The sequence below is a fragment of the Mustela lutreola genome, chromosome 13 (assembly GCF_030435805.1).
Source record: "Mustela lutreola isolate mMusLut2 chromosome 13, mMusLut2.pri, whole genome shotgun sequence".
NCBI classification, from domain to species: Eukaryota; Metazoa; Chordata; class Mammalia; order Carnivora; family Mustelidae; genus Mustela; species Mustela lutreola.
Window position 1 is genome coordinate 75,016,884 of NC_081302.1, and position 24,856 is coordinate 75,041,739.

Consider the following 24,856-nt stretch of genomic DNA (forward strand, 5'->3'; position numbering starts at 1 on the left):
GAGCTTGAAGAGACTAAAAAGGACAGAGGGCCAGAAAAGCATCAGGAGCAAACAGATACTATAAGCAGAAAGCCACTTCCTTCTTTTTATGTTACAATCATCTGCTGCCATGCCTGTTTTCCCAACTGATTATAAACTCTTTGGGTTCATGGATTAAAACTTACTGATTGCTGAGTGAAACACCTAGAATACTTTTACACAGAGTAGGCATTCAAAATTATCTTAAGAACAGCACCTCAAAATGTTTTGTATCTTAGCAATAGATTTGCTTTCTATTTTTCCTATTCATGACTGTAGACCGTTCTGAGTCAGTCTGTAAGTGCTGCAATTTAGAAGACAGGTCACAAACACAAATGAGTGGGGCACCAGGAAGGCTCTTGGCAACCTTGAGTCTGTGTGCCCAGATGAAGGAGGTGGCAGGTGAAGGGGGTGGTGCCCAGGTGAAGGGGGTGGCAGCTGTCCAGTAAAAAAACAAAGAGCTCTCAAAAAAATGGGCAGCCAACACTTCACAAAAGACATTCAAATTGCCAGTTAGCACATAAATGTGTGCCCAGGTGGAGAGGGTGGCAGCTGTCCAGTAAAAACACAAAGAACTCTCCAAAAAATGGGCAATCAACACTTCATAAAAGACATTCAAATGGCCATTTAGCACATAAAAAATCTTCAACATCACTAGTGAACAGGGAAATGCAAATAAAGACCACAATGAGATAGCCTTCACACTCACTAAAACAGTAACAACAGAATTACTAACAATACCAAATGTTGACAGGACAGGGAGGAACTGGAACTCTCACTATTGAGCGTCTCACAAAATAGTACAAACATTTCGAGAACCGTTTGGCACTTTCTCCTAAAGTGACGCACACATCTATCCTATGATCCAGTAATTTATAATGTGGGAACTTAGCTGAGAGAAAGAAAACACAAGATTGTGCAAGGATATTCCTAACAGCCTTATTTATGAGAGCAAAAAAATAGCAATCCAAATGTCCACCGCAGACACACAGACAGATTGATTTTAGTGTGCTCATGCAAATGCAACATACTAAGCAATAAAAAGGAACACACCGCCGATTTACTCAGCTATGTGGATGAACCTCTCATGTGGAAGAAAAGCATCTAGGAACAGAAGAGTATAAAATATCTGATCCCATTTACAGGAGTTCCCAGAACAGGCAAAAACTGATCTATGTTGACAGAAATGAGAAAGTACTTGCCTTAGAGATGGGGGTGGGGGATGGAACTGACTGGAAAAAGGCATGAAGAAACTTTCTGGAGGGAGGTGAATGTCATAAATCTTATTTGGGGCAGTGATTACATAAATGTATTCACAGCAAGAGATAATCAAACTGAACATTTAAAAGTAAACAGATTAAGAAAAACAAAACGAACAGACTTTTATATTTATCCACGTGTTTATCCTTTTGATAATCTAAATTTAGTCCTGTACATCCAAATTCTTACCATTTTCAGAGGATATTTTTCTCAGTATAGAATTCTGTGTTGATTTTTTTTTTCTTTTCTGTTTTCTCAGCACTTTAAAAATGTCATTCCAGTGCCTTCTGGCCTGTTTTGTTTCTGATGAGGTTACCTGTCATTCATCTCTTCATTCCCCTGTATGTAATGTGTGTCTTTAACTAGTTGCCTTGAACATTTCCTTTTTATCTTTGGTTTTCAGTAGTTGATGAGAATGAGCTCACGTGTGATTTTTATGTTTGTATTTATCCTGTCTGAGGTTCATTAGCTTCTTGGGTCTGTGGATTGCTCTTTTACTTATTTTTTAAAATTTTTTTAAAAAGGTTTATTTTTCTATTTGAGAGAGAGAGAGAGAATGGGGGGCAGAGGAAGAGGTAGAGAGAAACCCAAGCAGACTCTACACTGAGCGCACAGCCTGACATGGGGCTCAATCTTGCAACCCCAAGATCATGACCCCAGCCGAAACCAAGAGTCACATGATCATCTGACTGTACCACCAAGGTGTCCCATGGGGGTTGCTCTTTTAAACCAAATTTAGGGCATCTATGCCCACCATTTTTCAAGTATTTTTTCTCTCCAATTTTTCTCTCTCCCTCCTCCTTTTGCCAACCCAATTACACACCTGCTACAATCCTTGATGGAGTCCCAAAGGTCACTGACACTCTGCTCATATTTTCAAACTTTCTCTCTATTCCTTTTTTTTTTTTTAAAGATTTTATTTATTTATTTGACAGACAGAGATCACCAGTAGACAGAGAGGCAGGCAGAGAGACAGAGGAGGAAGCAGGCTCCCTGTGGAGCAGAGAGCCCGATGCAGGGCTTGATTCCAGGACCCTGAGATCATGACCTGAGCTGAAGGCAGAGGCTTAACCCACTGAGCCACCCAGGTGCCCCTCTCTCTATTCTTCATACTGGATAATATTTGCTGATTCTCTCCAATTCACTGACCCTTTTTCCTGCAGTCTCCAGTCTGCTCTAAGACCTATCCAGCGGATTTTTCATTTCAGAGCCTCTACTTTGTGGTTCTAATGTTTCAATTTGGCTCTTTTTTATAGTTTTCATTTCTCTCTTGTGCTTCCCTACCAGTTTCTCATTGTTTGCTTACTTTTCTAAAAGTGCTTGAATATGTTTATAATAGGTTTTACTATTATAAAATAATAAAAGTTCCAACATTGTGTTATTTCAATATGCATTTCTACCATCTTTTTCCTTGATTATGGGTCCTGCTTCTTTGTATGTCTAATTTTAAAAAGTTATATGTTCAGCATTGTGGGTGATAGATCATAGATCTCTCCACCTTGGCTGGGCTGGAATTCCAATGTCTTCCAGCATGATACAACCTCTGACACCACCATTCAGCTCCCAGCCCTGCAGCAGCCGCTCTCTGCCAGGCTTCCCAGTGCACACACAACCTACTCTTCATTGAAGAACACATGGGAAACCCCTATGCAAATTTCTGGGGCCCTCCTCTACTCAGCTTACTCCTTGCCAGGCTCAGTTCCACAATTTCTAGCCATTTTAATCAGCTCGAACTCTGCTATCTGCTTCTTCAGGTAAGCGAGATGGTGGTCACCATCTCTAAAGCCCCGCTCTGTGCCAGGGTCTGGGAAGTGGCCCCAGGCAGAAAGCTGGGGTGAACATGGGACTCACTTTGTATGTTTCCTTTTTCTCAAGGACAGCAGGTCTGTGGTGCTCCCAGTGCTTGGGAACAGGTATCTCATATATTTTGTCTGTTTTTATGGCTGTGTACAGTGGGAAGTTGAGTCCAGTACTGTACTGTGGCTGGAAGCAGAAGTCTGGACATGGGTATTTGGTAAAAGCCCCCAGGTTATGCTAATAGGCTTCTATTTCCTTCCGTGGGATCCCCGGCTAAGAACTGAGTCCTAGGAAAGAACAGGTCATGGAGATGACTGCCCAAGGCTTTCTCAGCAAGATGCCATTATTATTTCCAGTAAATTTTTTACTTTGGTCTACTCAACAGTCTTTTTATTAGAATTTTAGCTTTCTAGAGAGACTTGCCTATGAGGGATATATTTGCCATTATAAACTAGTAAACTGTTATTTTTTGTTTTCTCATCACTCTCTAGTGAACTTAGTTAAAAGTGTTTCCTTGAAAGTCAGAGTCCTTCCTGGTATACTTGCAAAAAAAAAAAAAAAAAAAAAGCTGGATTACAGCAGACCCACGAAAGTAAATGCCCTGGACTCAACTGCTGGCCTGGCCTCTCCACCTTGGTACCATCATTCTGATTAGCTGAACTCTGACCATATTTGTCATCATGAGCTTTTGGTTTATTTAATTTTGTTTTGTTTTGTTTTGTTTTTAAGAAGATAGTCATGCTAAGGAGCCCTGAGCTCATGATCAGGTTTGTTATTACTGAAACCTAGTAAGTCCTTACTTTGTTACTTGCAACACAGAAATAGTCTGTTTTTCATCTTCTTCATCAGAATTAACTTCGACAAAACCTAGCTGAAGAAGTACAATTTTAATCAAAAGAGTGACCTGAATTACAAGCATATAATATACTGTAATTTATGGTACTTTGTTCAAATAAACTGCCAAATTAAGCAAATAGATTAATAGTACTCTTGGACACCTGAATATGGCCCTGGTGATATTTGTAGCTATTTGAATGCACGAGAATAACTCATCATGTCATTAGACAAGAAAAATCAAATGTTAAAAAAAGTCTGTGAAAAGAGAATCATTGGAGTCTTATATCCCAAACACTGCAAATAATTTAAAGAGTTTCATAAACACAACTCATCTCATAAATCCAAACTCCTTCCTCTTCTTAGGAATAGCCACATGGAAAATCTGTCTTTACTGCTTTTTCCCATTTCCCAATGGAGAGACCAAATAAATGACATCATTAATGCTGGTTTTGTAATTGATCTGGTGTATGGAAGAATCACTTCTTCATTCCTTCATTTCCTGTAAGCTCAGCTGTTTTACCCCAAAAAGCTTTTGCTGGATCCCTGTGTAGGTTACAACCCCTGCTCTGAGCTCCCAGACCTCTAGCCCCTTATTTAGTACACTGGATTTTAATTATCTGCTTATGTCTGTCTCTCCAATACATAAGGGTTCCACAAAATCAGAGATCACATCCCATTCCCCTTCCACTCCTGGAACACTGATGGGTACCTCTTCTGGGTTCAGTTAAGTTTATAAAGTGATGCAGTGAATGGTCCACATTCACTGCACTAAGCTCCGAGCCAGAGTACCCCACACAAAGAAAAACAAGGGGTCATCCACATATGAGAAATTCATAAGTGGGAAGCAATTATGCTTGCATAATTGGCATGTCATTTAAAATACATATTTTACAAAATGCTCTTCAGCAATTTTCAGGTTAAATTGATAGCATGTCATGTCTTTCTCTTGTTTTTTAAAATTATCTTCCTTTGCTATTAGTTGAGATCTTATAACACAAAGGCAGCATGCTATGGGCATGGTGGAATGAGAGAAGGATCCAGCCCTGTCATTCTTTACAGTTACGTCGCTGGGGGTGTGCTTCTACTTTTTATGGGCAACATTTACTCACTGTTAAAACAGTGGTGGCATTATCTATCTTACCTATCTCTTAGGGTTACTATTAGGATCAAATGAAATAATATAGGAAAGAGCTTTGTAAACCATACGCCACTTTAAATATCAGATTTATAAAGTCACAACTTTTATGGAAGCAGCTGCTTCTGAGTTTCAAAAAGTTACTTATCCTCAGGGTAATCCAGGGCAGCCCTTGGTATCTTGAGCTCTTCTAGTCAGTCAATTCAGGTTAGTTAAGGATTAAACTGACAGAGTTAAAAATATGAACACGTATCAGAAGAGAAAATTATCATTATTCATAGTATATATTTTAGGGAATTACCAAATGGACATCTCCACAAAAAATAACTAGGATGTTCTGTGTATATTGACTTAAAAGTCCTTTATAACTATCAAAAAAACATGTTGCTGCCAATTGGAATAAATCATTGTCTCAGAGAAAGTAGCAGTTTGGTAAAATTGTAGCTGATCATGTATTTTCCATGGCAACCAAACCCAGCCTTTGGCATATTTAAGGGAGTCTGCAGTTTTGGTATTACTATGCACTGGTAAGCACCATTTGGGATGGAAACTAAAATGACTTTATGAAATTACATTTACTGGAATAAAATCTAATCATGTCAGTTGACATCACTGGTTTGAATTTTTCCCAGCTCAGAACTAATATCATTTCCCTATAGAGGGGAATGCATTTCCAGAACCTAGCCATGCTGAGTGGCTCATCTTGCAAAGAAAACAGTATATTTGAGGCTCTACTGTGATGCTCTGGTTTCTGACAGGAGACTAAACCTGTTAGATCAAACCCTCTTTCAAATAACACTGCTTACCTCCTTGTCAGAGAGCCTAGGTCAGTGATAGTACATACTGGGTCTCTCCCACTTTGTTCAGCAAATTTAGTAAGAGATCAGCTTTGCAATTCAGAGAGAGTTTTGCATCCCAAGGATTTTGATATATCGTGTTTTTATTTTCATTCAGTTCAGTATATTTTCTAATTGACCTTGTGGTTTCCTCTTTGACCTGTGTGTTATTTAGAAGTCTGCTGTTTAATTTCTAAATGCTTGGAGTTTTCCCAGATATTTTCATGGTACGGATTTATCGTCTAGTTGTTATAGTCCAAAACATTTAGTAGGATTTCAATTCTTTTATATTTGTTGAGGTTCTTTTATGGCCCAGAATATATTCTATGTTGCTTAATGTTCCATGTGTATTTGAAAAGAATGCGTGTTCTGCTTGTTGAATGGAATGTTGTATCAAGGTCAATTAGGTCAAGTTGGTTGATAGTGTTGTTCAGGTCTTCTGTACCTCTACTGATTTTCTTCCTGCTTGTCCTATCGATACTGAGAGAAGAGGGAAGTCTCCAAACTTAATTGTGCATTTGTCTATTTCTCCTTTCAGTTCTATCCGTTTTTGTTGCATGTAATTTGAAACTCTATTGTTAATTACATCGGTATTAAGTACTGTTATGTCCTCTTGGTGAGCAGACTCTTCTGTCACTATCTTTTGGTAATTTACTGGTCTGACAGTTACTTTGCATGATATTAACACAGACACTCCAATTCTTGGTGTTAGCACAGCGTATCTTTTCCCCATCCTTTTAGTTTTAGGTTATTTATGTCTTTATATTTGAAATGTGTTTCTTTTAAGCAGCACATAGCTGTGCCTTACTTTTTTTTTTTTTTTAAATCCAATCTGACAAAACTGTCTTTTAATTGGTGTGCTTAGAAGAGATATTTTTATAAATCAGAAAATGTGCATTATATTTTTGTGATCCCAAGATTCATTATTTTTTCTGAGATTCATTATTTTTTCTGAGATATCTTCTTGGTTTTGCATCTTGACTCAGGTTTTTTAAAGCTGTGAAAGGAAGGAAGACAGAATCCAATCTGACATTTAAGGGAATTATAGCACACTGAGCCCCCACTATTCTGCCAAACACTCTGCTAGATCCTTTGCTCTCAATCGCCTGGTGCGACAGGACTGTTTTCCTCCATCCATCTCACTAATGGAGGCAATGGGGGCCCCCTAGCACAGGCTGATAACAGCCCCCAATACACATTCTCCCCTTCTTCTTAGTAACAAAATAATTCACCAAGGTCACCAAGAAAAAAAAGCACATTTCCCAGTCTGATGTGGCAAGGTTTGCCTTGGAACTTAGTTCTGGCCAATGAGATACAAACTGCAGTATAGATCCTGGAAACTTTCCCCCAAAGGCAGCTGACCCACACTCTGTTTCTTTGTTCATTCCTTCCTCCATCCTATTACCTGGAATATAAATATAACGACTATAGCACCAACTGTCACACTGGGCCATGAGGAAAATGGACACAGTCCTGGGGTGGTACAACAGTGAGCTGTAAAAGACCTGGGTACCCTGGGGACTTTGTAGTATAAAACCATACCTGCCCATGGGAGCTTACCTCCTGATTTTTACATGAGAGGGAAGAAAAAAGAAAAGCCATCTATCTTGAGGAAGCTACCATTTTGGGAGGAGTCTGTTATTTGTCCTGAACTCAATCTGAATGGATATAGCCTCAGGCTAATTACAATCACAGTGTTATATAATTACACTGTAATTCCTATTTTGACAGATTCATACTAACATCTCTTACAGTTTTGTGGGAAAGTTGTATAGAAGTGGGAGAAGCAGCTATTTTACTTTGTTTATTTGATTTTTCAATTTGCTAAATTAAAAATGACCAAAAATCAAAATGGTGGTGGGGGTGGGGAAGCCACGGTAAACTTAGAATTCCAGAACCTGACTCCACCCAAACCAGCTGTATACACTTAGGGAAGTCACTTAATCCTTCTGAACCTCAAGTTCCTATAAAATAAAAATACCAACACCTACTTCCTTGAGTTGTCTGAAGAAGTAAATAAGACATATCATGAAAGTCAATCATCACATGGTTTCACGTATTTGTGAAACGCAAGGAATAACACAGAGGACATTAGGAGAACCAAGAGACAAATGAAGTCAGGGAATCGGAGGGGGAGACGAACCATGAGAGACTATGGACGCTGAGAAAAAAACTAAGGGTTTTAGAGGGGAGGGGGGAGGGGGATAGGTGAGCCGGGGTGACGGATATTAAGGAGGGAACGTATTTCAGGAGCACGTTAACATGCAAATAATGAATCTTGGAACACTACGTCAAAACTAATGATGTACGGTAGTGACTGACATAACAAAATTTTTAAAAAAAAGTCTATTTTGGGGGCGCCTGGGTGGTTCAGTGGTTTAAGCCTCTGCTTTCAGCTCAGGTCATGATCTCAGGGTCCTGGGATCAAGCCCCGCATCGAGCTCTCTGCTCAGCGGGGAGCCTGCTTCCTCCCTCTCTCTGCCTGTCTCTCTGCCTACTTGTGACCTCTGTCTGTCAAATAAATAAATAAAATCTTAAAAAAAAAATGTCTATTTTGTCCAATATACACAAACACACACACAAAAGACATATCATGTAATAGAGCTTGCTAAGTATAAGCACTACGTAAAGACAAGGTCTTGTGATCATAAAACCAGAAGACATTTCATACATAAAATCATCTTGCAAATATACTTCCAGCGGTGGGTAGGTGTAGGTGTGTGTTGCTAATTATAAATGAAAATAAACTGAAAAACCTCCTCTAGTTAGGAACTTAAGAGCATAATAAATAACACCTCAGTGCTTACTGCCACAAACTTAGATTTCTATATACCTTTATATCAAAACACTCACAACTCTTTAATATCTCCTTTTTTAAATCATAGAAAACATTTAAGTATTTTTTTGCTTTGTTTCAATAAGCTGACTTGAATCAAAATGTATTTAATAATTTAGCTTTCTCTATAATACCTTAGAAACTTAGCCAGAGTGATTGCTTTGTTAAACATTGCATGCTTTTTAAAATTTATTATTTATTTATTTATTTTAAAGAGTTTATTTATTTGACAGAGATCACAAGTAGGCAGAGATGCAGGCAGAGAGTGAGAGGGAAGCAGGCTCCCCGCTGAGCAGAGAGTCAGATGCTGGGCTGAGATCATGACCTGAGCCAAAGGCAGAGGCTTTAACCCACTGAGCCACCCAGGTGCCCCTGCATGCTTTTTTAAAAACTGTATTTCATGTTAAGTGTTTTTAAAGTGTTCAAAAGAGATAAAAAGGCGAAGTCTACCTTAAGTCTGAAGCTGGCAGAAAAAGAAAACCTGTGTGCTGGACTTGGGATGGGGACAGCTAGAACAGACCTTGTTTGTAACAAGGTCAAGAGAGGAGGGTCTCATAGCTGGTGATGGAAGACGCACCGGAAGCAGAAGTTGGCTCTGTCCACCAGCATTAGGGCTTGGGGGCAGTGGCAGGTAAATAAAGCCAGAATGAGGGCTACTGGGGTGATCGAGAGCTTTGAAGATGAGAGGCAATTTCACACCAAATCAGAGAGTCCCAGCTTTGCGCAGAACTGAGGCAGGAATCCAGGGGAAGGTGTACAGTGGGGTTAGTGTTGGTCCACCTCCAACCTGCAGGACTTCTGGCTGAGTGAGCATCAGTGCACCTGGGAGTGTGAGCCAGAAGGCTGTTTAAAGCCGGCTGTGCACGCATGTTTTTTCTATCTGGTGGAGTTCATCTAATTCTTAGATATGTTTTTAAGTAATTCATACTTTTCTTAAGGTTCAGGTTTCCTAATAAGGCAGCCTTGCTGGAGAGAGGACCATAAATACCCACCTGCCGGTGGTCAGTAACTTGAAGCATAAGATCTCGAAAGAAGATAATCTGTGTCTAAGAAGAACAGCTTATAAATCTATCTCAGCATTTACAAATATAAGTATGACCCTTCAATTATTCATTATTTGATTTCCCCATTTGGAGAGCACCACTTTTTCTAAAAATCGAGGTTTATATTTTAAGAACTACATTTTCTGGGAATTTTAAAGACGTGATTAAAAAATCAAATAGCTATTTCTAGCCTCTTTACTCTTTCTCCCCTGGATGTGGTGCTGGATTCTGGTCCCCTGGAGATCTAAAATGCCCTTCATCCCACAATCACTACTGTTTGGCTCTTCTGAGGACAGCCCCAGTTAAGGTCAACTCCAAACACAAGAGAAGACCCCAAGTCCCTGAAGGGTGACTTGAGGATGAGAAGCTTTCAAGAGGAGGATGAGCTGAGAGCCTTGTCTCCACATCCACAGGAGACAGGACGTAACACAGCTGATAGCAATTTTAGCCACTCCGCAGGGACTCGACTCCTAGACCACAAAATGCGCCACCCCAGACTTCACCCTGGTACATAATCGGGGATTCCGGTTTCTTCTCAGGTGTGTGTGTGTGAGTGTGAGAGAGAGAGAGATTGGGGAGAGAAGAGACGGGGGGTGAGAGAGGAGAAGGAAAGGAGGGTGGGAGAGGGCGGAGAGAAATACTGATGGAAGTCCCTCTTCATAAGGCAACCTCGCTATACGGAGACTAAATCCACCATAATCTTTTATCTTGGATTTATAGAAAAAATATCAGACAAACACAAAAACACAGAAACACTGGTGGAAGAAAAAGATGGGAGAGTGGTTATACTCAGTGTGGGCGAGGAAGGTTGTTTTGATTCTTCATGGATGTATCTTGATATCTTTGTTAAAGGACTCAACCACCCTAAGATAAAGGGGGATTAAAAATTGGTTTACCTAAAAAAAAAATAAAATAAAATTGTTTTACCTATAGGGGTAGCATTGATTGGGGAAAGGGGATTACCTTAAAGTTTAACTCTATATGAATATTAGAAAATAAAAATAAAAAAGGAAGAAACTAGACTAAACTAAAATAAAAAAAAAGAAATTTAAAAAATAGAAATGCAAAAGGAAAACACAGGTGTATGTATTAAAAAATTCAGGTTAGAAGGTTATTATGGAATTTGATGTACTGGACATCTCACTGTGATGGTAAATAGGTTAAAAAATTATCTATATAAAAAAAATGAGCCAGAATAGTGGGAACAAATTAAAAACAAAAGTTGTCCTATGAAGTAGTGGTGGTTGTTCTCTTGTCTTTTTTTTTTCCTTTCCTGGTTGGTATTCTGGGAGAGGGGCCTGCCACTTGGGTTTTCAGTCAATGATGTTCTCTGAGTTAAGTCCTCCGGCCCCCCTCAAGGGGGTGGGCTCTGAGGAAACTGGTGTTTTCAGGCTTTTGTTCTCTGGAGGTTTTTATGTTTGTTCACTTTGGTTTTTCTCTCTCACCTTGACAACTTTTGATGGTTTTTGTAGGTTTAGAGGAAAGCAAACTGCACCCTGATCTCCCTCTTAGAGAGAAGCCTCAGTTTGGCTGCAGAGCCCAAATAAATCCCCCCTTGGCCACTGACAGAGCAGGTTCCCAGTCGCGATCCCTGGGGACGCAGGATTTTTTGCTTGTACCCAAAACCACGGCAGAGGCGGCTGTCTGGGTAGCTCCAGACTGCCAGAGAAGTTCCAAGCAGCAATCGCACACTGAGATTTTCCCACTGGCCCCAGCTGGGGCCTGGGAGTACCTGGTCTTTCCGGTCTGAGAGCACCTCTCTCAGGGGAGGGCGCCGGGCACGACTCGGACTCTGATGGCACTGCAGGGCACTCGAGTGGGGACAGCAAAAAGGCTGTGCTTCTGTTGGCTGGCGAGGCTCCCAGCCCCTCAAGGGAGCCGGGCTCCACGCACTCTCAGGCGTGCTGGTGGCTTGGGGACCAAGACCTGGTTTCTCCGCCACACTCTCTATGGCTCTGCGCCAGGGGTGGCTGTCCTGGGTCTGGGAACTTAAGCCCCTGTCCCTAGAAGATGTGGTCCATATACACTATGGAGTATTATGCCTCCATCAGAAAGGATGAATACCCAACTTTTGTAGCAACATGGACAGGACTGGAAGAGATTATGCTGAGTGAAATAAGTCAAGCAGAGAGAGTCAATTATCATATGGTTTCCCTTATTTGTGGAGCATAACAAGTAGCATGGAGGACAAGGGGAGATGGAGAGGAGAAGGGAGTTAGGGGAAATTGGAAGGGGAGGTGAACCATGAAAGACTATAGACTCTGAAAAACAATCTGAGGGTTTTGAAGGGGTGGGGGGTGGGAGGTCAGGGTACCAGGTGGTGGGTATTAGAGAGGGCACGGATTGCATGGAGCACTGGGTGTAGTGCAAGGTTTACGCTGAAAAAAATAAATAAATTAACAAAACAAAACAAAACAAAATATATCAAGGATCTGTCACATACAGATGAGTTTAGAACAAACGTGAAATCTATCCAAAGGATTCGTCCACACTTTGAGACTATATTCCCAAGAAAATGACACGAGGAAAACAGTAGTTTGCATAACACTGCAAATAATAGCCAAAAATGGGGAAAATCTAAGGGCTCCAAGGAGAGATGTAACTTCTAGTTTGGCAGCATGATTCAATGTTTCATATAACTTTTAAATGGTAACTGTGGAAAGTCTTTCTCCTCCCTTTTTTTTTTTTTTTTTTTTTTGTTCTTTCATTCTTTCTTTCCATCAAGAGAGGGAACAAGTAGATTTTTTCTTTCCATAGGTGTGCAGAATGGGCCAGGCCTGTGCTCTGGTCATTCACTAGGGTAGCAGGTGCTCAGGAATTGTGCTCTTTCCTTTCTTACAGGCATCTCTCCAGATCCTAGTCATCCTGCAAAGTCCATCTCAGACAGCCCCTCCTCCATGGAGCTTCAATTGTAAGCTACCTGAGGACACAAGTGAGTCTTGGTCACCACTGACCAGTATATAGTTCTAGGTCACAGCTAGCCCTCAAGTTACCTTTGTGCAAATCCGGAAGAAGTGCTCCTTCCTCTGGTGGGAGTGGCCCCATGTCCGGGCACAGGGCTTGGTGAGTGGCTGAAATGTGGATGCATGTCATCCTCTACTAAGAGGGGGATGCCCCATTGCAGGGTACAAATGACCCTACCATCCATGGTGACCCTGCCTGGTCTGTGCTTTATCTATCCTAGGTGTTCAATAACCCAACCAGGGAGAAGGGAAGCTTGAGACTGGGTTATAAACACCCTTCCAGGCTGGCCAACGCATCAGGGAACTGGCAGAGTAAGCCATCTGGAGAAGACACAGAAGCTTCTGGACCCCCTAGCCCCAGGCCCCAAATACGCGTCCTACGCGACTGTGCAAGTCTTATATTTGGCTGTTCCTGAGTTGTGTCCTTTCTAATGCATGTAAGTCAAGTGTTTTCCTGAGCTCTGTAAGTCATTCTGGTGAATTACTGGACCTGCGAAGGGGGTGGTGGAAACCCCTGGATTTGAAGCCAGTTGTTTAGAAGCACAGGTGGCCCCTGGAGCGTGTGACCAACATGCAAAGTGGGGTGGGTCTTGTGAGAGTGGTCCTTAGCCTGTGGGGATGCCCTAACCCTGGACAGTTAGTGTTAGAATTGGATTCAGTTGTTGGACACCTAGTCAGTATGGAAAAAATCTCCCACACACTTCATGTCAGAAAACATCACGCGTTAGGAGATGTTCTTGAAGTTTATGTAAATCAAGTGCCTACTTAAAAAAACTATTATAATCAGGTTTCTCCATCAGTGTGGGATAACATACATCAAAACCTCTGACTGAAGCACTAGTCAAAATATATACCTTCTAGACGATTCTGTGGTAGCTCCACCAGACAGGTCACAATTGAAAATGTATTGTTAAATATGAAGTGTGCCAGCAGACACACCAGGGATCCATTTCTGTGGTTGGTCCCTGAAAGTCCATCTAACTGAGCTGGGAGGGTCTCAGAGACGGACAGCCCTAGCCTGACAGGCCAACGTGAAGAAAGGGGGAGGATATTCTTTTCCTTTTTCTGGGACTCGGGCCAACTCGATGCATAATTTCAGAGCAGGTGGAATTTGTCCTCTGCATCTTTCCTTTCTGCACCCTTTCCCCTCCCACCTGGGCTTCTTTCCCTAGGCTCTCTAGCTGCCCAAAGCTCTCCACTGGGGGATCCCCACCCTCCCAGGACTACCCCATATTCCCTACAGCCCACTTCTTGTCTCTGATCAGAAATCCCCATTCCTTCAATGTAGTTCATTGGTTCTCAAATTTCACTGTACTTTATAAACAGTTGGGAATTAAAGGAAAACAAAACAAAAAAACTCAAGCCCCATTCTCAAATATTTTGATTCTGTTGCTCTAGAGGTTTTGGGAACTGTTATTTTAAAAAGCATTGCAGGTGATTCTAATATGCCCCAGGGCTGAGACCCACCTCCTGCCATCACCCCCTCCACCAGCTAAGGGGATTCTATCTAGATACCAAAACCCTTTGAATGCATTTATTCTTACCAAGGATGTAAACAACTGATGTGTACTTATGAGGAGATGGTGGAATTCAGGGTTCAAATACAACAGGTTTGAGTGGAATGTTTAGATCTGGGGCACAGGCCAGCCCTGTTCTGGGATCTGCAGTAAAGACTTCGAAACCATTCTGGTTGGTTGCTGCTTCTTCCTCTTCCATGTCTGATTTCACAACACATGGAAATACCAGCTCCCCCCAGCCTCCCCTCTGCTGCCCCTCATGACCCCACATGATGCCCCACTCCAGTGGCCCCCATCTGATTCTGCTGACAGGGCTGCTGCTAAGGAGACAGGATTGCCCACCTCTAGATGGGCAGTCTCTAGACGACCATTCTAAAATCAACTTTATAAGCTTAGTTCCCTTTTCCCTTCGGGGATATGCCCTGCTGGCCAAGATCTGAGAACTCGCAGACTTTAGAGTTCACAGTAGCTCCCCACACTGCACTGTCTGTCTTCTCTCACGAATGCAGGCTCTGCATTGGCTAAGGAAGTTGCAGCCGAAGCATCCACTGGGCTGAGTGAGGGGTAGAATGGTCCAGGCCCTGCTGTTGCCAAGGCCTTCTGCACCCCCATCTCACCCCACCGTTGATTCATTTGGCAGATGATTTCTGGTTCTATTCTTAGCGCTAGGGCAGACATCAAATAAGACTGAAATACAAAAACTCAGTGTACTCCTTGCGTGGTTCCTGCTGACTTCAGAAGCTTCAGGAAAGGGCAGAGGGAAGCAGCACTGGATTGGACACATCCCATCTGGTAGGATCAGGATGCACATCCCAGAACCAAAGCTTATCCGTGGGGGTGCCGGCATTGTTCTGGGGAGAAATTCAGGTGACAGTGGAAGATTTTGTCCTCTATTTTCAGATTCAAGGTGCTCCACAACTAATAGGGAATCTCCTTTACAGACTGCTTCATCAGCATTACCCTCTTTAATCGACTTTCCTTTTTAGGAAGGGGAACCTGAGGGACAGAGAGATTAGCCAGCTTGCTCGACCTGAACTTGGGTCATTGGCCTGCAAAGCCCATGCTCAGAACCACTAAGTCGCAGACAGTTTAAAAACTCATTTGACAAACACACTCACTCGTGGCCCTGGGCTTCCCGGGAGCCCCTCTCACAAACTCTACCCCGCTCCGCAGGCCTTCCTTGGGAAACCTACTGTATAGGGGCTCAGGCACGGGCGCTCCTGGTCACGGGATGGCCAGGGGCAGAGTCCCCTGCAGCTGGGTAGGGATCACACACAGGTAAGGCTAGGAAGGAGGAATGGTTCTTTATGGCTTTCCCACAGGGGCCTGCTCTCCCCAGAGGGGAGAAAAGCCCATCATTGACCTATCTCAATGACAAAAGAAGCAGGAAACTCACAGTGAAGTAGAAATCCTCAATTAAAAAAAAAAAAAAAAAGGAAAAAATAAAGGGGAGGGGAGAAGGGAAAACTGTGTCTGGAAATCACTGTGGGGTCCACTGCACGTCTCAGGCCCACATTCCCCAGGGACGTCTGGGCTTCCGATTCAAGGCCTGTTTGCATGGCTGGCCTGAAGGAAAAGGTGCGATGCCACCTGCCAAGGGTGGCTGGGACCGTTCAGGTCCCTTCACTCGTGAAGGGAGCCACACCTGTGCTTGGTGGGCTGCCTGCACGACCACATGGGTTGCAGGTAAAGTGTTCTCTGTAAAGAGAAGAGAGCAGGCCAAGGGGGAAAGGCCACCCTAATTTCACCTTTGCTGACTGATTCCTGGGGAGACAGCCGAACACATCCCCAAGAGACACATGGGATCAAGAAATTGGAACACAGAGGACTACCTGGGTGGCTCAGTCAGTTAAGCAGCTGCCTTTGGCCCAGGTCATGATCCCAGAGTCCTGGGATTGAGTCCCGCATCTGGGCCCACCCCGCCTGCTCAGCAGGGAGTCTGCTTCTCCCTCTGCATGCTGCTCTGCCTACTTGTGCTTTCTTCTCTGTCAAATAAATAAATAGAATCTTGAGGAAAAAAAAAATAAGAAATTGGAACATGGAAAATAGTTGGTCTGCGCTTTGGGTTAGAGGTGAAATCCCATCCATGTCTTGGACAGCCCCAGTCTGGGGACCATCCTGTCATCTGCAAGGTCTCTTCTGGTTCAGAGTGAGTATACCATCAACTAGCCAAAGACTAGGAGTTTCGACATGAACCCTAGCATGTTTAATCCATCCAGGCTCATGTTTCCGATCTCGTTTTATATCATAGCATGTCTCATGGCTACGGTAGCAGGAAGCCTTGGGATATCCGCAGAGACAGACTGCAGAGAGCACCTCATGTTACCCAGCAAAGCTCTGCTGCTTCCTTTGGAGCTCTGCCTGTGCCGGGAGTACCAAGACGCAGGGGTACTGCTCCCAGCACACCACACTGACAGATGTGCGTGCTGCCATCTGCAAAGAGTGCAGTCGAGGCCAGATTAGTTCCACCGTGAACTGTTTATGAAGCTGTCCTTGTAACAACAGAGACAAACAAATTACGGCTCCCTGCAAGGCTTCCCTAACCCACCGCTGTGCTGGGAAAGATGCTTCATTTTTCCATGCAGCCCTGCCCTGGCTGATCACAGGAGACATAATTGCTTTTGTTAACACACATTCACAGGTATCAGGAAAAGACAGTCTTTAGGCTCCTCATTGTCAATGCCCTACTTACCAACTTCATCCCTGATGTTTGCAAGCTCGATTGACAGCTCTTTTTCTTTCACAAGGACACTTTCATTCTGCGAAGACAAAATGGATACCGAGAGTCCCCTAGTTTTATGCTAGATAAGCATTTTCATATGTTTCATTAATGCATCATATTAAGCAAATATTTCTAAGTGTAGCCCATAAGGGGGCGATTTTCTCATTATATGAGCATAGAAACAAATCACAAAGCAGAGTCTGACTCGTTCATTTGTATCACATTCAAATCGCAAAGCTTGCAATATAATAATAATATCCCTGGTTGTGCTTTTCTCTGTATTGTTCTCTTGTCTACATCGTCCTACAATACTTTGTGAGCCTACGCCCTGCACAGTAATCACCTGGTAGGTGTTACGATCCCCTGTTAACTGTTATCACTAGTAGGAGATTTTTGACCATGAAGACATCCATGCCGTACTTCTCCGAAGGGAAAATGCTTATTTTACCATCTGTCCTCTTACACTTACCCTTTTGTCCATACATACATGGTCAGCTACCTAATAATGAACAGAAAACGTAACATGAAACAGTTTTCTTTGTAAGGAGCCCAACACCAGCATTCAAGGTTTCCAAGTTTTTTTGTTGCATTTGTCTGCAGCACTAGAAGGAACAAGAGGAAAAGTCCCACTTAAATGCTCCTTAGTACAAAGGGCGTCATATGTAATTAAATGACTGCTAAGTTGTTTTCAGATCATATGTCTTCCCTGACATAAAACAGGAGTCCCTGAAGAAACGCTGAATTTGTAATCTGGGTTACGGAGCCACCAGAAATAGTGACATGTGTTATACTTTCATGGTTACTAATAATAAGGAGGCAAGGTGAGCTATATAAATCCTCTTCACGTTAGAGATGTAGGCCTTCACAGAAAGTCTCTTCCTTCTGTAGAATGTACTCCCAGAGCAAACATTTCCCAAAAGGGAAGTGAAGCTAAAATGTGTACCATATATTTAGCATGAATATTATCAGGGTGTTTTTTTTCTTAACCTCCTTTGACTCCGACCACAGCCCCTCCAAAGAACCGGTATCCAATGGAAATCAGCAGTGCGCACCATCTTATGTCTGTGGCTGTGGTGTCTACATCCAGGTAACATGTGCTACGTTGGGTCGATGGGATGAATGGTCCCAGGTTATCCAAAGGGTGTTTGCTATGCAATGTCATAATGTCACAATACCTAAGTAAAACTCTATTTGCATAATAAACTGAGAGCTATTATAGTTGCAGCCATCAATGATTCTTAGCTTATGTTTTCTTTTTTAAAGAATAATGTAGCAAAAATAAATCCTCTGAAGGACGGAGGACTTCCATTTTATTCATGAAGCCTCATTCCTTTCATCTCAGCCCACAGTATCTTTGTCTTTCCTGAATTTGAAAGCTAGCAAACACACCTGAGAGTAGATGTTTTCCTAATCACTAAACAATGCTGCCTCTATGTCATGCCCACCGCACAGGGTCATTATGAGGGTTAAAGAAATTAATATGTGCAAAGTAGTTAGAAGGTTGTCTGACACTTAGCAAGCTCTATATAAATGTGAGTTGTTATTCTAACTCTGTTGTTTTCCCTTCATTTCATTTGCAACTGGATAATATCCTACAGATACTAGGGACTTCTCCATATTTAGGATCTAAATGTGTTTAGAATGGGCATATTCTTCTGTTCTTTTTTTTGTTTTGTTTTGCTTTTTAAAATACCTTTTTGGGGGCACCTGGGTGGCTCAGTTGGTTGAGCGACTGCCTTCAGCTCAGGTCAGGATCCTGGAGTCCTGGGATCGAGTCCCACATCCGACTCCCTGCGCAGCGGTGGGGTCTGCTTCTCCCTCTGACCTTCCCCCTCTCATGCTTACTCTCTCTCAAATAAATAAATAAAATCTCTAATACCTTCTTGGGGCGCCTTGGTGGCTCAGTTGGTTAAGCATCCGACTCTTGATTTCGGCTTAGGTCATGACCTCAGGGTCCTGGGATCAAGCCTTGTGTGGGGCTCTACACTCAGCACAGAGTCTGCTAGTCCCTCTCCCTTTTGCTACTCCCCCAACTCGTGCTCTCTGTCTCAAAAAAAAAAAAAAAAAAAAAGGCTTCTCGGCTCTGACCTGAGTCTATTCTAAGTTTGAAGTCTGGTTAACAGGGAAAGAGTGAAAGAGTTCAATCAGGCAGATCACAGGGATTTTCTATGCTTGTTCTAACTCCGCATAATGTGGCCAACTGATATTCAACTTGTTACTACAAATTAAGAAAATGTGGTATTCCAGAGAGGGTAAATTTCAGTATCTACCCTGAGATAATCTTTTTTTTTTCCAAATATGGAATGGCTCATGGATTTGCATGTCATCCTTGCTCAGGAGCCATGCTAATCTTCTCTGTACCCGAAATAATCTTAAATTAGTGAAAAAATTAACTTGTTTCTACTATCAAGAATAATTTTTTGGGATGCCTAGATGGCTCAGTCAGTATAGCATGCGACTCTTGATCTTGGGGTTATGAGTTCGAGCCCCATGTTGGGTGAAGAATTACTTAAAAATAAAATCTTAAAAAAAAAAAAAAAGAATAATTTTTGATCCTCAGTTCCTAAGCACAGCCAGAGAACAGAAATAAAGCTGACCATTGCACAACACAGGTTTGAACTTCCTCGTGATTTTTTAAAATATTTTCTTTTTCCCAATTTATTGTAAGAATACCATTATCTAATACATATAGCATACAAAATATGTGTTAATCAACCATTATCAGTAAGGCTTCTGGTCGACAGTGGGTTATTACTCATTAAGTTTTTGGGGAGTCAAAAGTTATACACAGATTTCTGGTTGTGCAGGGGGTCAGGGACCCTAATCCCCGTGTTCTTCAAGGGTTAACTGCACTATACTTATCCGTCCCAAAATAGCATTATTCAAGTATTCACAGTGAGACTGCTGAAAGATACAGACTTAGATGAGCTTAGGCAATGAACAACCAGAACTTGAAACACAACAAACCAACTCTAATTTCTAATGCTCTCATGCGGGCCAACACTTGCCTCAGCTGAAACAGCAGCACCGTCTCCCAATCTGGTCCCAGGGAAAGAAGCCCTGAGTGGATGTTAGCAGTGTCCTGTCCAGCCATCTCCCAAATGACCATAGATCCCTCTATACTTTCCAGTCACAGGAAAATAAGACATTTGAGGAAGGAGCGGCTTAGAGGTCCAGTAAGGAGGACAGGCCTCAGCGGGAGACAATGCTGATGATGGTAGAGGCTGCCGGTGACCTTCAGACTTGAACCACTTTGATGAAAAGCTGATGCCCATACTTCCCACCAGGCCTATCCCTCCTATCTTTGCTTTAGGAAAAAGATGCCAAGAGAATATAAGAAGCAAAAAAAAAAAAAAGAAAGGGAGTAGACTGGAAGAGAAGAGAGATGGAAGGGGAAATAGGCAGGGGCCAGGGGGACTACAGATCCAGCACCCTCTCCATTTTGGGAGGCAGCGAGGGGGAAGCCTGAAGGAAGATAACCTGACCCCACCGGCCTCACCAAACGTTTGCAAGCATGGCCTGTAAGCCTGTAATACAACCAGTTTCAAACTAGAGTCCTCAAGTGGCGTACTAAAGAAGGACTGATCAGCTGCCAAAGACTAGCAACCAACCTGAAGATGTCAACGTCAAGGAGAACTAAACTCTCGTAAGGTCTGACGAGTTACTACACTTATATTAGTGTGAACCTTTCCAAACACTTCACTATGCCAGGCACAGAGCTGGGTAAGCCCTTGACCTCGCTTAGTCCTCCAAATGCTGTCAGGTGGGCCCTGGGTTCTATTTCCTAGTGGAGAGAATTGAACTGGGGCTCCATGGCTAAGCAACCAGCCCCTGCATGCCTGGTTAGGAAACGGTGAAGCCAGAGTCCATACTCTTTGCTGAACACTGGGAGGGCCTCCTCCTCCCCATGCTTATACAGACACAGCATCAAGATCCAAATCACATGGATTCTCAAATGGGACCTGAGCACAGTTTCATACCTAACTCTGAGTGAGTCAGTGTCAGCTCCCGACTACTTAAAAAAAAAAAAAAAAAAAAATCCTTGGTTGGATTCACACCCATCCTACCCCTAGAACTACCATCCCGTCTCCATGGTATTGATTTATGGGTCTCGTGCCAGTACCTGTCTGGTACAGCATCCCAGGGCTGTACGACCTGCTAGGGTAGCTATTCTGTTTTCCCCGTCAGCTTGATGAGGGAGCAGGAGGCTGGCTGAGGACAAAGCAAGAGCTGGCGCCTTGCACCCCCCCCTTTCATCCGCTCCCCTCCATAGGTGTAGCATTCCTCAGGCACCCCTGACTGCCATAAAATGATAAATAGTTAACTTGCTGAGATCACAATCCTACAAGACAGGAGTCTCCCTTGGTTTGCAAATGTCCTTGAGATTACAACAAAGAAGTTACCTTATCAATAGCCCAATTTCCAAAGACAAAGAACTCAGTTTCTCAAGCCTAATGTCACCCTCCCCTCCATAAAAAACCGAAGGAGGTGGAGGCAGAAGGAAAAGTAAATAAAGTTAAATTTCTTCTAAACCTAAATCTCATTAACAAGGATGCTTGATAGCAGGAATGTAACATTCCACCAGACTTCCAATTGTCTTTACTTGATAGCAACTAAGCCTTCAATATCCTGATAGTATTCTTTGCCCCAATAGCCCTTCTGAACACCCCTTTGTCCTCACCTACCCAACTCCTGTGTATATAACCAACCACTCCTAACAACCCGCAGCAGCAGCTCTTCCTGCCCATGGGTCCTGTCCCCGTGCTTTAATAAACCACCATTTTGCACCAATGACGTCTTAAGAATTCTTTCTTTAGTCATCGGCTCCGAACCTCCTCACCCCACCGAACCTGACTTAGGTTCTGGGACTTCATCAAGCTGTCCCTAACCCCTTCTGGGGGCCCGCTAATTCATTCCTCCTGAAGATGCTGGCTCAGCCCAGCGCCACTTGCTCAGGCCAGCCTGTGCGGATTGGCGACAGTCCTTCCTTCTTAAGTGCTTGGTTTTGAAATGATACCAACTCTTCTAATTTATGAATTTTCTGTATCAGTGAAGTCACTTTTTGTTTCCTGCAGAATGACGTAAGGCTGCCCTGCGATGGAGTGAGTCAACAATGAGAACTGTAGGAACTCCCTTCCTTAAGGCAAGAAGGGAACCTCACGAAACCTTCCTTCTGTTCTCTCCGCCTGCCTCTAAGTTACCCTTCCACCCATCGTGGCTCAACAGATTCCAGCAGTGATCTTGCAAGACCCCTAGGTTCTGTTGAGTACCCAGGAGGAAGGCCGCCCCAAAGGCTCCCTTCAAAAGGATGTCATGCCACTGCTCCCCTTCGCTCCCCAACCTAAGCCAGTCCAGCGTGATGACATGGTGGGATGAAATTTGAGCAAGGCCTCCTCCGAGGGCCCAGTGTGAGATCAGTGCTTCCCTACATGGGGAACGAGTGGAAAATTCCTGACTGGTGCCAAGCACATGAGCTTCTGCTTTCACTCCAAAGGCCTAAAAATAGAACACAGTATTAACCATCCAAACTAGCTGGGTGATACTGTCCAGAAATCACCAAGTCTAAAAGGCCATTCCTCTGCAATTACTGTTTACTCTAGGACAGGCTTAACTGGAAATGGACCCTTGGGGAACATTCATCTAAGCCCCATACAACAGCTGTGTCTTCTTAGCCACCTCTTTTATTTATTTGGTCACGCGCATACCCCTCTGTTGCACACTGAGTTCTCTATTCTCTTTAGCGTGATAGGCTGTATTCACAGATGGAATCTGAGATGAGCTAGCCCCATAAAACATCCAACTCTCCCCCTCTACCTCTAGCCTGGAACAGACCACTGCAAGTCAGCTACAGCTGACGCCTACATTTCTTCTCAGGTTTGGCTCTCCGTGCTAAGGTGCTCACAGACCTTGCAGGGGGAGGGTGGGCACTGCTTTCCATCTTTCCTAGTGACACAACCCTGGCAAAGCATACAACCTGCTAATCATTCCACTAGCTTCAAGTAACTGGGTGCGTGGCCAAGCCCGAAGCCAGCCTGCCACATGCTGTTACTGTAATGTGCTTGGTCAACAGGAGTTATCTGTTCAGTTGGCTGATGTTACCCATGTGAACTTGGTGGTAACAGAAAGTGAAAACGTCCCTCCTTGTTAGCCTCGCCCATGCGATTCTACCCTTGGGCATCTGCCACCTAAGCTCCTCCTTGAATCAGAAACCAACAGAACACTCTGCTTCTTATTAAAGCTGAACGTTGGGGGAACGGAGGTATCTTCACCCCCAACCCGTCAATCCAGAAATAGGGAATCCATACAAAACAGCACTGCTTTACTCAGTGCCTACTATGTGCCAGGCAGACATACCAGGCAGGATATTTCTGCCTTCAAGGAGTTGAAGAGTCTCCCAAAGAGTCAGTAAGTGAAAATACAATTATAAAACAATGTGTCAGAACTCAAGCCCGCCGGGCTGTCTCTGGAGAATTCCTGAGCGGAGGATGAACATGCAGGAGGAATGTTGGGAGCCCCCGGGTGAAAGCCGGGAGGATCCTGACACAAAACAGTACTGGAGGCTATTTCTGGGAACCTGTGTCACCTCTATCATACAGGTCCTTCTCTTTCTCTCCCCTGTTCCTGCCTCTGCTCTGTGATTCTCCATGAAGGGGGCTGATGACAATTTCATAAAATTCACTACAATTCTGAGTGTTTTAACCAGCTGTCCCCTCCCCCAACCACACACACACATTGAAAATAGATACATGTTGGGGCATCTGGGTGGCTCAGTTTAAGCATCTGCCTTCAGCTCAGGTCATGATCCCAGGGTCCTGGGATCAAGACCCATATCAGGCTTTCTGCTCAGTGGAGAGCCTACGTCTCCCTCTCCTGCTGCCTGCTTCTCTGCCTGCTTATACACACTCTCACTCCCTCTCTCTCCCCATCCTCTGTCAAATAAATAAATAAAACCTTAAAAAAACATTAAATTAAATTAAAAATAAAAATAAAAATATATACATGTAAGCCCACAGACTCCCAACTAATATCTCATTTTTTTTTCTGTCCTTTTACCCTGCCCTGGAGTCAATGCAGGTCAAACCAATTCAACTATGCAAGCTGGGCCACCTTCTCACAGGCTAAACACAAGAACCACACGGGGAATTAAATAAGACATCTATAGAATTAAGCTGTTTGAAGAAACTTCCAGATCTTTTTTTATTGTGCATTTCTGAAGTTCAAAGTGGACATTCACACACATGAAGTTACAAAGAGGTTAAGTTTTTCATTCTTCCCAGAAACAATACTGCTTTTCACCCATGGCTCCATAAGCTCAGATTAGGCTTTAATTCTACATGGCAGAACTTTGTCTTCCTAGGGAAATATTTTCTTTTGTATTTGAAAATGAACCAGTCACTAGGTGACATCAACAGAGCGCGTACGTCTTCAGTGTTGTTTTCGTACCACCTTTGTGAATGCTGCATTCATTTTCAATATTAATACTGGGAAGATTGGCCAGATTCATAACATGGCTCTGTGGAAAATTCCTTTGGGAGGTGGACTGACCTTTTGTTTTTCATTTCAGTTATTATGGCTTTAAGGCAGCATCAATGCCCTGCTTTGACTCAGTCAATAAATATTATTTTTTCACCCATAATTAATATAAGGCACTGTATTTTTGTGTCTGCTTTTCTACTCTGCAATAAAATTTAATATAGACTGGTCAAGGGAAAGTATCCCTCACATTTAATATTCTTAATTACATGTCAGTGTCTACTTGTGTGCAAAATAAACAAAACCACATCTTGCTTTAAAAGAAATCAGAAAGACTAAACTTAGGGTGCCTCACCCAGGCTTTTTCCTGTGTATTGGTGATTACAAAATATCTAGCTTCCTAAGATGCTGTACTTAAT

At 43.0% G+C, this 24,856-nt stretch overlaps 1 protein-coding gene and 1 pseudogene across 4 annotated transcripts in view; both read right to left on the reverse strand.

The window, feature by feature from the left end:
- The window catches only part of MTUS2 (microtubule associated scaffold protein 2), a 585,660-nt gene that overhangs the window by 46,455 nt on the left and 514,349 nt on the right, over positions 1–24,856 (reverse strand). For all 4 annotated transcript variants that reach the window (XM_059143942.1, XM_059143941.1, XM_059143943.1 and 1 more), the window contains one exon: positions 16,935–17,001. In XM_059143942.1, coding sequence (XP_058999925.1) covers positions 16,935–17,001 — 67 coding nt within the window. The remainder of the gene's footprint in view (positions 1–16,934; positions 17,002–24,856) is intronic.
- LOC131814201 (U6 spliceosomal RNA) lies at positions 19,257–19,357 on the reverse strand (annotated as a pseudogene).